At 39.9% G+C, this 13,506-nt stretch overlaps 1 protein-coding gene across 1 annotated transcript in view; it reads left to right on the forward strand.

Moving 5' to 3' along the window:
- LOC117249088 (liprin-beta-1) overlaps nucleotides 1-13,389 on the forward strand; it is a 44,516-nt gene extending 31,127 nt beyond the window's left edge. Inside the window, exons 11-25 of the mRNA XM_033614472.2 lie at nucleotides 1,568-1,686; nucleotides 1,902-1,975; nucleotides 4,007-4,061; nucleotides 4,360-4,513; nucleotides 6,132-6,267; nucleotides 6,358-6,477; nucleotides 6,645-6,795; nucleotides 7,075-7,186; nucleotides 8,086-8,174; nucleotides 8,358-8,480; nucleotides 8,574-8,699; nucleotides 9,469-9,657; nucleotides 9,930-10,088; nucleotides 10,253-10,318; nucleotides 12,234-13,389. Coding sequence (XP_033470363.1) covers nucleotides 1,568-1,686; nucleotides 1,902-1,975; nucleotides 4,007-4,061; nucleotides 4,360-4,513; nucleotides 6,132-6,267; nucleotides 6,358-6,477; nucleotides 6,645-6,795; nucleotides 7,075-7,186; nucleotides 8,086-8,174; nucleotides 8,358-8,480; nucleotides 8,574-8,699; nucleotides 9,469-9,657; nucleotides 9,930-10,088; nucleotides 10,253-10,318; nucleotides 12,234-12,311 — 1,751 coding nt within the window. The 3' untranslated portion in view covers nucleotides 12,312-13,389. The remainder of the gene's footprint in view (nucleotides 1-1,567; nucleotides 1,687-1,901; nucleotides 1,976-4,006; nucleotides 4,062-4,359; nucleotides 4,514-6,131; nucleotides 6,268-6,357; nucleotides 6,478-6,644; nucleotides 6,796-7,074; nucleotides 7,187-8,085; nucleotides 8,175-8,357; nucleotides 8,481-8,573; nucleotides 8,700-9,468; nucleotides 9,658-9,929; nucleotides 10,089-10,252; nucleotides 10,319-12,233) is intronic.
- Nucleotides 13,390-13,506: the final 117 nt, after the last annotated feature.

Consider the following 13,506-nt stretch of genomic DNA (forward strand, 5'->3'; position numbering starts at 1 on the left):
CTTACTTAAAATGTGACTATATACAATGTAATGTGTCTATGAAGACTGTGACAGTCCCCCAGTCAAATGATCCACACAGGCCAATGTGGATAAGACATTAGACCCAGTCACATCTCTTAACCATCTTCAAATTTTGGTTTTCTAGTCAACATAGACAAACCCAGCACATGTGGAAGAGTAACAGCGAAGAGGAAAGTTGACTGAGGTTCTGTAACGTACCAAGCTTAGTCGACTGTAAATGGAGCACAAAGCGAAAAGAGGCGAGACTTAGAAGGGCCAGTAGAGAATGTGAAGTTGATGTTGCGTCAGTTAAAATGTTTTGGACTGGGGCACCTTCTTGTGGTTATAACATGCTGTGTTACGCCAAAAACACACCAAGCAGCAGCAGAGTGAGGCTTGACACAATAATTACATTTTACTGCAGCCTTTGGGCTTGTAGAGTCTTTCTAACATGGGTCATCATATCACAAGAAACATTGGTCTCTGTTTACTGATTGGTTGCAAGTATTCTCTGGCTGACAAGTTGAAACTATCCCCGAATGGCCACAGCTTGGAGCAGCCACCAGCTCTCCATAGCCAGCTGTATGGTGGCTTGCAGCAGGCTGCACTTTGCGGCTGCTTGGTGTGTTTTTGGCGTTACGTGTGCCTATGACATTAGTCAGGCAGCATTATTTGGACAAACTAATCACAATAAACAACATAGATCCATGTGACTCAGCAGTCTGAGGCTGGATTACAGACCCCAATACACTACCTCCGCTCACAAAACTGGACACTGAAAACTATTTCCTTTTTGGATTGAGAGCCTACACTTTGGTATCAGAGGTAACAAAACATGCACCTCTCACGATAGAGTCCCCGTCCCACACGGCATGACATACCTTCACATTCTCTATTGCTTTGGCCTTTAAATCCCACGGAGCACAATATGAAAACATCTGTTTCAAATTAGCTGGTAAGTCACAGTAACGTTATCAGCACAACACTGAGCACAGTCTTCACAGGGTTTAATAATTGCTGTTTTTTAAGGTCAACTGTTTAGTATCAAAATAAACAGAAACTAATTCTCATCAAAACAGAGTCTGCAGCCGTTGTTTCCTCAAGAAGTTCAACACATGTAGAGGTCAGCATTTGAAATAACGTAGAGCATCATTTTATTTCTAAACAGCTGTATAATTCTTAACATAAATAATGAAATCTAGAGTCTGACTTTATATAAACTATATAAAGTAAACGTATGTAGTGACTCTACTTCACTGAATCAGTTTACCTTTTCTTAATTTTTTCAAGACACCAAACCTTATCTCAGTCATAAGAAATGCATAAAGCTGATACAATGAGCATATTTTACATAAATATCTATATTTGTTCGATCTGCGTCAGAAAAAGAAAAGGAGAAAATACAATTTGAAAAGACCCTGTGTTCATGTCTTCTACGTAGACTTTGAATTTACATCATGAAGGTTTCTGGCGGCTTTAGAAGGGGATAAACCTCAAAAGAAAAAGGATAAATGGAGCTTTATGCCGCTGCACATCCCTGATAACGATCCTAACTGTTCTATCTCAGAGAAGTTAAAGGAGGACGACTATGACGATATCCCGGATGATCCCTCGCTTCCTGTATCCATGGAGGTGGATCAGGTCACCCTGGTGTTGGAGGGGGAGGCAGGAAGGAGCTCGGGCGAGGTAAACACAACCTCTGTCAAAACAATTTGCACACAGGATGAACCCCAGACTGGAGACTTCCTTTTTAGAGAAGCTCAGTTTTCGGCCTCCCACTCTGAGATGGTTTCTCCCAGGAATTCAGAGCTTCTGTTTGGGTTATTATTTGTCGGGCTGAGCAAATGTTCTGCTGTTGGGAAAATATGTTCAGTTAATCATGTTTTTCTCTGTTGTCTCAGTCTATTCCGTGTATAGCCGTGCTCTCTGAAATGAATGACCTGGACAGAGAACGACAGTTGCAGGCAGCCGAAAGGTAAAACTCAGTCCACCACGGTAATTATTGTTCCAACGTGTCATTGAACCCTCTTTGTTTCTGCTTTAGTTCCTCTCATTGGTGGAATTAAAGACACTGAAATATCTGCACATCGTATGACTTTATTCCAGTTGAAGTTTTTGACCTTTCTAAAAGTTTGTTCACAGACTTTTCTAAAAGCATACAGTGTGTCTTGAACAGTTCGTGACTGCCACATCATATTTAGTAAGAACATGGTGTTGTGTGATACAGTCTGCTGTGTTCATTAAGTTCAGTTTTAAATGTTGAATCAAATAATAACAGTTCGTCTTGTCACAAACGATCTAATCATCCAGGCGTAGCTATCTGAGGTTACCTCACTCTGTGTGCCACTAAGAATAAAATGGGTGACAATTGTCCTGACATAGTATTTACAACAAAGCTATGTGGACAGTCAGAAAGATGTCAAAGGATTTATATTTGACATTTAGAACATTATTGTAGCAGCAGACAATTATTTTCTGTGTAAAGATAAAGTGGCATCCTGAGCAGAAAATGAAGTCACGCTCCCTCTCTGTGTTGTAGTCCGAGCTTCTCTGTTATTTGTTGCGGTAAGCTGGTCCAGTCAAATGTTAGTGCTTTTGTCCTGCTGGCTAGCTCATCACTGCAGCTGTGTACTGCACTCATACAGTGGTTACAACTGAGTTATGGACAGCAAAGTTAGCACCGTTAGATGCTAGCAGCCTTCTAGGGCTGTCAGATCTTCACTACACAATTAACCTTTTGCTAAGCCCCGCCCCTTTGCCTAGGTCGGACAAGCTGCCTGAGTAAGCATGGAGCCCACACTGTAACTAACTGCACTCCCTGAAGAAATATGATCATATTTTTGGAGAAATGAAGCAGTGATTCCAGAGAGAAGCAGACAGAGGGGTCTACAGTCTGTGTTTGAAGGATATATCCAGGATGTCAAACTGACTCAGCAGCAACAACAGGTTAAAAAGACAAAGATAGTTAGAAGCTAAAGCCGAACTATAGGCTACAGATCACAGTGTAAAAGTGAACCACCACATCACTGCTGATAGCCACACAAGACAATGAATATAAAGGGAAACTTTGCTGATGTTGAACTAGCTGTGTGGCATCGCAGTGTGTGCAGATGAACGGTGTTTGGCTTCACCCCAATACTGCTGCCGCCAGCACCCGGACCTCCACTGCCGTCAAACAACGTTCATCTGCACACTGCAATGACACAGAGCTGGTTCAATATCAGCAAAGTTTCCCTGCTTCCCTTCACTGGTTCCTGTACAGCAGGGTCGGTCTTTGTTTCACTGTTATAATCATTACAAAGCAAAAGCAGCATTTGTATACATTCAGTAGGCTATATCTTCAGTAGCTAGCTAGCTAGCTAACCCGTATCTTGCAGTATCTATAAAAATTTTGGGGGGGGGGGGGGGGATGCTATCCGTTAATTGTTAACTTTGTTTATTATCTATTCTATCTTTTTCTTGTTTAGTTAGTTTTCGAAAATGAATTACACTCAAAATCCAAGTGTCTGGAGTTGGACAGTGAGTCTGTAACTGACTGCACCAAAGTGAACAGAAAGAGCAGTTACACTTAATGAATAGTGAAAAGGCAACCAGATGCTGCTGGGGGAGGGAGACAAAGCGAGAATGAAAAGAAACAAATCATTTAGGAGGCACTGGATTATTTACACCATATTATCATACATGTATCATTAACATGATATCAACATCAGCTCAAACTCCACCTCACACACTCTGAATTTGGCATAGAGCCCCTTTAATCTAATCAAGTCTGTGCACGCCCACACAGTCCTGACAAGTTTAATCACGCAATATTAATGATAACACCTGTGTGCAGTACGTCTGAAATTGATATTAAATGTTCCACTTGTGGAAGCAGCTGAAGCTAAAGACTGGTAAGCAAAAAGTAGTAATCTAATTCTTGTTTGTTTATCACCTCATAGTGAAGAAGTGGCATTTCAGGACTCTCAAACTCCTAGTTTAAATACTCGTAAACTTGTTCTTTCAGTTCATCAGACGTCCCACAGCCGGGCAGCTCAGCCACAAGCAGCAGCACTGACCAGGTAAGAGCAGACGACCTCTGATATCATCATGTTGACTACAGAGACTTGACTGTGCTGTATAAAATAACATGACATAATCATATTATTTCCAACAGCTTAGATGGTCTTGGTGTTGAATCAATGACTGCCAGAGTGTATTAGCTTCTTTTATCAGTCTTAATGTAGTCACAGGACCAATCACAGGACTCACTGTATCACATAGTCCTCCTCTGACACCTACTGATTAAATGGTGCAACTACATTCTCTTTCTCTTTCACCAACACTACACTCTACACTCCTGTTTTTTATTTCTCATAGGTCAGAAATAAAGCAGGACCTGGCTCCTCACCTCCTGTCAGAGCAAACACCACAGCTGATGACAGTTTTGGTACCAAGAAAGCCCGCTCCTCTTTCGGCCGTGGCTTCTTCAAGCTGCGTGGAGGCAAGCAGACGGCCAGCGTTCCAAACCTGGGTGAAGCTGATTTCCTAATCTCCACACTGTCCTGGATTTTATCACATTTTTGACTATTTTGAGATGTTTGGTGTCTGATCTTCGTGTTTCTTTCACTGCTCTGTAACTTGTGAAGACCGCACCCGGAGTGTCAGTGCACCTGCGTTAGGTACAGTAGAGCAGAGTGGCCTGGTTGGCCTGCAGTATGGCTGCTCTGGATTATACAGCTGGATGTGAGATAGACACAGTATAATGTGACTGTTAATTTCCTGTAGGTGAACTCAGTCTGATGATGGAACAACTTTTCCCTCACGTTTCTATAAATCAGTGGTTCCCAACCTTTCTTGCTTATGACCCCTCCTCACAGTTTATATGTTCATAAATTGTGAGCACTTCAATTAAATAATGACTTTCTGTTTCATTGAATAAATCTTAGTGGGTTTCTGTATTTCATAAGAAAGGCTGGGAATAACTGCTCTAAATCCTTGTTGACAAAATATTTTCCTAGAGTTTACTGTCTCTAGCTCTGTTGTGAGGTGTTTCTGTCCATGATCTCATTAAACCATCCAGTTGTTTCTTATCCACGACTTTTAACCATCTGCAATGAAGCTGTTTGACGGGACTTTCCATTTAAGTCTTGAAGCATTTCTCATTTGTTGTGAATGAGAAATTCTACAGGTTGTGTCGTAGTCGTTAAAGGGTAACTTCAACATTTTTTACTTGAATCACATTCTCCCATGTTTTGGTTTTTGTGTCTGAGTAATGAAGACAGCAATTTTTTAATTTGGTTTAGTATTGTGCGAGAGTTCTGCAGCCGACAGCAGTGAAACTACAACGTAACCACTCGGGACACTGTCAATTTACGTCCCTTAAAAGTGTTTCTTTTTGCCACTGACAGGCTCAGATTATTTTTCAAAGTGTGTGACAACATTATGAAGACGATCCTTGCGGAAATAATCCTTTTTGCTAAAGAGTAAGATCAATTTAGTTTAACCAGAAACAGCCTTGAAAACACTATCGCCAAACACACCAGACTCCATTTAAAAAACAGTAATTTTAGTGTATACAGAGGCAGCATATTTTCACATCTAACTGAGTGAATTAAAGATTTATTTCAACCTAACATGAGTTGGAGATTGTTGGAACAGTGGAGAGATGAACCAAGATAGTTGCTGTGAATTTTATTTTGTTTCTGTCAACTTCGTTTGAAGTGTGTTTTACGATGCTAAAATTACTGTTTATTTAAATGGAGTCTGGTTGGTTTGAGATGGAGATGTTGGGGCTGTTTCTGGTTAGATAAATAGGATCTTACTCTTTAACCAAAAGGTCTGTCTCTGTAGTGACACTAAGATTAATAGTTTGAGTCTGTCAGTGGCATAAATTGACGGTATATGATTGCCATCTAACGTTACATTGCATGAGTCACTTAGACACAAAAACATGGGAAAATAGTGTCCAATTTGAAAAATACTGAAGTAACCCTTTAACTAGTGTTTTGCATGGGTGATATAAATTAATCTTTTAGTCGTAGTGCTGTGTCTGTAGTTGTTTTGCTGTTTGCTCTGATCTCTCCTCAGATGTATTGAGTGTTCCAGCCTCGTTTAAATACATCATGTTAATGTGTAATTATTTTTTACAGCTGAGACGGAACGTAAAGGCACCGAGCACCTGGACTTGGCCGGTGTCCCTTCAAGGAAATCCCACGATGGAGCTCCTCTGCCGTCCTCACCTGAGACCAAAAAGAAGTCCAAAGGCTTCATGAAATTTTTTGGCAGGTAACATCCAGAGGGCGTGTGAGAGCACTGTGTTTAAAGTCATGTAAGATGGTTATCTGTTTGGTCATTTGTAATGTGATACTCCTTCAGACTAAAGAGGAGTCACTCCACCTCCTTCAACCTGGATGATGCAGAGATGGAGTTCAGGAGGGGAGGAGTCAGAGCCACGGCCGGCCCTCGACTCGGCTGGTCACGTGAACCTAAACACAAGTAGGTGTCAAGCAGCGATCAGAAATTTAAAGCGTAACCTACAGCCCAAGATAATGTGTTTTTTTTTTAAACATCTACTAGTCACTGCAGATATTACTGTATTACTATTTTGTCAGGGTTGCACCAGTTGATTTACTATGATCACTATTCCTTTTTGTTCTCCTCAGTGCTGTCGATGTTCCTTTCTCGCGGTGGAGTAAAGATGAAGTTTGTGCGTGGCTGCATGAGCAGGGTCTGGGGTTATATGTTGCTCAGGGTCAGAGCTGGATCAAATCAGGACAGACACTACTGCGGGCGTCACAACACGATCTGGAGAAGGTAGGAGTGTTAGGTTTTATCTTGTGTTGTCACAGCAATACATTGGTTTCTTTATCCCAAATCTCTGCAAGGACATGTTCTGAAACTCAGCATTTAAAATATAGTTGTCGTATTTTAAATGCTTCCATTATATCTCTAGCTTTCCAAGCCAAAATTAAGACTTCCAAAACTCAGATGGACAAATGGAGGAAATGCGATACTGCATTACTTTATATTCCATGCTGCAGTCTGAAAAGTTTCCTGTGTATGATGTTGTGTGTTTCCTGTTTACCTGCTCAGGAATTGGGCATGAAGCAGCCTCTCCACAGGAAGAAGCTGCAGCTGGCTCTGCAGTCTCTCGGGTCAGAGGAGGAGGATCTCAAGGGCAGACTGGACCACAACTGGGTGACCAGTGAGTATGACGACATCTTTGGGTGCTGTCTAACCAGTTTAGCTAGGTTTAAAGAAACTCAGGTCAGTTTGTCTGGCTAGTAAAGTTCATTTTGGCTGGTGAGAAATCTGTCAGTGGACCAAACACTGACCCTAAACCACTTGAAAAGGTGGGTCTCCATCCGCTGTCAGTCAAACTCTGGTGTGTTTCATTTGTGGTGTGAAAGCACACAAACCAACCACAGGATTTTATGATAGCAGATGTGTCATTTAACCTCTATTTCAAAAGCTAAACTAGTAAAAATCCATCTGCTGCTCTTGAAATCTGCTCAGGAAGTGATCTTATCATTGACTTGTATGAGGCCCTCTATAAGGCATTTGGTAACCATGGTAACATAAATGAATGTCAGCGTGGGTATTTTCCCTGAATGAGAAGCTGATAAAATTGCTGTGCTTGTATTTGAGTCAGTGTTCTGTGTCGGTTCAGTAAGTCCATTAAAAGGTGTGTGACGGTGATCCCACAGTAACAAGCGCCAAATCATTGCTGTACAAGACGCCTTCATTTCGTCCTGTCTCTACCTGTTAGTCACAACATGCCGCCAATTTGCAGACTAATATTAATAATGGCTATAATCAGTTATTTCTTTGTGACACCAGAGGACATAAATGTGCTCATCGGAAGAGTTAAAGTGCTGCATAAACTTCTGTGGGTCACAAGGAATTTGATTTATCCACCTGGGTCCTGATGGTGCAGGATGACAGCTTAGTTACATTGTGTGTCACACCTCATCGCTCCCATTGAATAAAAGAACATGTTTCAGCCTTCATTGAATAGCCATGTTTGCTCCTGTTGGTTCGTTTGTAAAGAGTCAGTGTGAACAGAAACTAAATTCAGATTAATGACACTGATGTTTGTTTCAGGGTGGCTGGACGACATCGGCCTCCCGCAGTACAAAAGTCACTTTGACGAGGCCCGTGTTGACGGACGCGTGCTGCACTACCTGACAGTGGTGAGCTTTTTAAAACCTTGTCACCTTGCACTGGAGCCTGTGTGGAAGCTTGTAAACCTTTGACATTAAAAAGAAAAACTTTTTTTTTTTTTAGCAAAAGATCTTCCTAATAATACTTTTATATTCTGTGTGAACACTCCCACTGAATAAATCATGCTCACTCTTTGTGTTGTTTGATCCCAGGACGACTTGCTGTCTCTGAAGGTGGGCAGTGTTCTCCATCACCTCAGCATCAAGAGGGCCATCCAGGTCCTCCGCCTCAACTGCTACGAGCCCAACTGCCTCAGGCGACGACCCTCCGATGAGGTATCACACAGGATGTCACAATACTTCCTCTCCTCTTTCTTTTTGTTTTAAAGCACCCCCTTACATCTGTATTATTCCCTTGTCATTGTCCAGACCAACATCACACCAGCAGAGATCGCCCAGTGGACCAACCACAGAGTGATGGAGTGGCTCCGATCTGTGGATTTGGCAGAATACGCTCCCAATCTGAGGGGCAGCGGCGTTCATGGTGGATTGATGGTGAGAGGGAAGGGGGTGGAGTCAGGATTAGATGAAATGAAACAAACCCAGTGTGAAAACAGACGATGGTAGCAGCAGATTAGGTGATACGAGTATTTTTTTTTGTTCCTAATGCTTGGTTCACACTGCATGATATCAGCGCGATTATAGCCTGTCACAGCATCGGCTCGGATCAGGAATTAAAACAAGTATCGTACACAGTAATCCATTGTTTCATCTCCTGTAGTGTGTCATAGTAGACAACAGCTGACGTCAGTCTTGTGCTGCCTTCATGTGGCATCAGAATAATCTGAAAATGAGCTTCATATTTCTCACCTGATCTGTTTCTTCTGCTCTTGGTTATCAGCATGTTGTTTGAGAACATCTTTGTATACTGTTTATACATTACAATTTAAAGCTCATTAACACAACGAAGTTGGAAGAACGATCATCTTGAGTAGCGCATGAATGCACCATTGATCTTGGATGGCTGGGGTCTCAACTGAAGATTAATTGATAAACACGTTGTAGTAATGTGTGACCTGGAATAGTGTGTTCAACACATTGTCTTATATGAGAATCATAAATGCTAACTTAGTTCACTGTGGTCCTCTTTCAGTGCATTTGTCGTAGAATATGCTGCAGACAGCCTCACTTTAACATTTAGTTAAAAAAAAAAAAAAAATATTCCCAGGTGTGGCTCTGCATCAGACTTTGTTCTCTGTTCTGATCATTTCCCTCTTTTGACCTCTCACCGTGATGTTTTCTCAAATGTCTGCACGCTCCGAAGGTGTTGGAGCCCCGCTTCAACGTGGAGGCGCTCGCCCTTCTGCTCAACATTCCTCCCAACAAAACCCTGCTGAGACGCCACCTGGCAACACATTTCCACCTGCTCATCGGCTCTGAGGCGCAGCGGCTCAAACAAGACTGTCTGGAAAACCCAGACTACACCGTCCTCACAGCCACTGCCAAGGTCAAGGTAAGTGCCTGTCCACTGAATCACAAAGAAATCTCTCTCTGTCACTGGGCTCTTCCACACTGAATTCATTGAGTGTCACTCAGAGGACACATAGGGCTGATTTTGGTGTCTTACCAATGGATATTGGCTTGATCAAGCTGTTGTGACATCTTATTTAATTTATTCTCAAATAAGACATAAACATTCATTCTCTTTCAATCAATGAAATGTTTCAGCTTTATGTGAAATTGGTGCAGAATGCTGACTATAAACACAACTTTTTCCTCCTCCAGCCTAGACGCATGTCATTTGGAGGTTTCGGCACTTTGAGGAAGAAACGTCATGATGATGGCGAGGAGTACATCTGCCCTATGAATGTGGAAATGCCCAAGAACAGCAGCTTCCAGAGAGGCCTCCGGATCTACAATGAACACCTTGACCACCTCGAACAGGTACGGAGGAATTTCCACTTCTAGCTTCTTTAATACAACTGGATTTCTTACCAAGTATCATCAACAGTTACGCTGGCTTGTAATTTGAGCCTTTGAAAAAAGTATCTTTATTTTCAATGTGGTTCATCTGTTGCGTCATCCTCTGTGGGTTCTGTTTTTTGCAGATGGAAGACTCTGAAGGGACTGTGAGACAGATAGGAGCTTTTTCTGAAGAAATCAACAATCTAACGGTGAGACATTGACCTTCTCTTGTATGACTAGACCAGGGTTTCTTAAAGTTTCAATGACTGAGTGCCAAATAAGGGAATTTATGGCCAAGGGATTGACATGACTTTTTGTGATTTCTCTTTTTTTCTTTTAATAACATACTATGCTTTGACTTCTTATTTACTTCTTTTTATTGACATACCATGACATTTTTATCACTTTTTCCTGACGTACAAAACTGAGTTTTTTAGTCACATTTTTATGACATATTGTTCTATGACATTTTTTGAATATTTTTTTTATTAATTTTTATGACATTCTAAACTGACTTTTACAGTCCCTTTTACGACATACTTTACTATGACTTTTTTTAATCCCGTTTTTATGACATACTGTACTATGACTTTTTTAGTCCCATTTTTTTCCGACATATATTCTATAACTTTTTAGTCCCGTTTTTATGACATACTGTACTAATAACTTTTTGAGTCCCATTTTCACGACATACTATACTATAACTTTTTTAGTCCCATTTTCACAACATACTATAACTTTCTCAGTCCCGTTTTATGACCTACTTTACTATGACTTTTTTAGTCCCATTTTCACAACATACTATAACTTTCTCAGTCCCGTTTTATATCCTACTTTACTATGACTTTTTCAGTCCCGTTTTTACGACATACTATACTGTAACTTTTTAAGTCCTATTTTTATGACATACTTTACTATGACTTTTTAGTCCCATTTTTACGACATATTCTATAACTTTTTTAGTCCCATTTTCATGACATACTATAACTTTCTCAGTCCCGTTTTATGACATACTTTACTGACTTTTTTAGTCCCATTTTTACGACATACTATACTATAACTTTTTTAGTCCCCTTTTTACGACATACTATAACTTTTTTAGTCCCATTTTCATGACATACTATAACTTTTTCAGTCACATTTTTATGACATACTTTACATAACTTTTTTAGTCCCCTTTTTACGACATACTATAACTTTTTTAGTCCCCTTTTTACGACATACTATAACTTTTTTAGTCCCATTTTCACGACATACTATAACTTTTTTAGTCCCATTTTCATGACATACTATAACTTTTTCAGTCCCATTTTTATGACATACTTTACGTAACTTTTTTAGTCCCCTTTTTACGATGTACTATACTGTAACTTTTTGTAGTCCCGTTTTTACGACATACTATACTGTAACTTTTTTTAGTCCCGTTTTTACGACGTACTATACTGTAACTTTTTTTAGTCCCGTTTTTACGACGTACTATACTATGACTTTTTTGTCCCATTTTTACAACATACTTTACTGTAACTTTTTTTAGTCCCGTTTTTACGACGTACTATACTATGACTTTTTTAGTCCCATTTTCACAACATACTATAACTTTTTTAGTCCCATTTTCATGACATACTATACTATAACTTTTTTAGTCCCATTTTCATGACATACTATAACTTTTTCAGTCCCATTTTTATGACATACTTTACATAACTTCTTTAGTTAGTCCCCTTTTTACAACGTACTATACTGTAACTTTTTTTAGTCCCATTTTCACGACATACTATAACTTTTTTAGTCCCATTTTCACGACATACTATAACTTTTTCAGTCCCATTTTTATGACATACTTTACATAACTTTTTTAGTCCCGTTTTTACGACGTACTATACTATGACTTTTTTATCACTTTTATATGACGTACTATACTATGACTTTTTTAGTCCCTTTTTATGACATACCATGACATTGTTATTACTTTTATATGACATACTATGAGAATTCTTTTACCTTGTGTATATACTTCATGTCAGTTAGGAACATTACCCAGAACATACAAACCTGTAAGTGTACAAACCTGAGTTAATATTAAACGGGTTTCCTTCATTCTCTCTGGTCCTCTTTGTGTTTCAGAGCATGCTGAAGGAAGATGAGTTTTTTCCTGAGATCTCTGTTGACGCGGCAAAACCTGACCACAACTCTGGTGTGTGATTTAGATGCTTTGGGAAAGTAAACCAAACTGTGCCATCCAGAATCCAAATCCGTCCACCTCTCACCAGCCTGTAGAGCTTGTGAGACCTCCACTGTTACAGCCTTCTCATCAGTCAGAAGTACAGCCATAACTTTGATGACCATTCATATATTTATTGAAGCTGTCCAAAATGTAATGCATGAACTGAAAATGCAAGGTTTTATTGTATTAATGTACCTCTTACTATTCAAGCATTAGTTTTTTGTCTCAGTTATCAGTGAGGTAAGCATATGTTAGTTTGTTTTAATCCTCTCGTTTATTTTGAGTGTAGTTCTGAAGTTTTTATGTCGTCAGCTGCAGTCACATTCATTTTGGTTTGTGGTACGTAAAGTTGCTTTATGTTATCTTCTGAGATGAGTTCATTTAAATAACAGCAAGCATCCTCTCATTTACTGCTGGTGATATTCAGCAGAATGGTTTTATATGTCCAGGTTTTGAGAGTTGTGCCTCCACTCCAGTCCGATATGTGGGTGATGGGGATTTTGTGTGTGGTGCTCACTGCTGTGAAAAGTTTTTTTTTAATAACCGTGTCTCTTAAGACAGAGATCTCAGAGGCAGATATCTTAAAACCTGAACTAATAATATCAAACTATCTGCATGGCTACTGGCTAGATACCACCAGGAAGGAAGTGAGAAATGTTTTGTTCTTGGTTTGACATTTTGAGAAATGCCCTGTTTTGCTTTCTTTCCAAGGATTAGGAGAGGGGATCGCTGTCACTCTTATGTCTGTGTTTTACATATGAAGGCGATTAGCTTAGCATAAAGACGACCAGAACCTCTAAAGCTCACTAATTAACACGTTTCATCTCTTTTGCTGAAATGCTGTTCACCACAAAATTGTTAGTTCTCCCTAAAAGCACAAACTGATTAATGAGCTTAGAGGTGCTGGTGTATTTTTAAGCTAGCCCCTCTAGCTCGTCTAACTCTTTCTCCGAATGTCAAACTCTTCCTTTAAAAAAAAAAACAAAACGGCATGACTGCAAAGATAGAAACCAAAGTCTTGTTTTTAAATTTTTGGTAATAAAAACAGAAAATCCATTTTCATTGTTTGGATTTTTTTCAAAAATATGGTTGTATGCTATATTTACCCGCTGTCAGTGTGTTTCCTACAATAGATAACAGTCAGCATGACCCCGGTTTGGAGAAGCAGGCAGA

The sequence above is a fragment of the Epinephelus lanceolatus genome, chromosome 23 (genome assembly GCF_041903045.1).
Source record: "Epinephelus lanceolatus isolate andai-2023 chromosome 23, ASM4190304v1, whole genome shotgun sequence".
NCBI classification, from domain to species: domain Eukaryota; kingdom Metazoa; phylum Chordata; class Actinopteri; order Perciformes; family Serranidae; genus Epinephelus; species Epinephelus lanceolatus.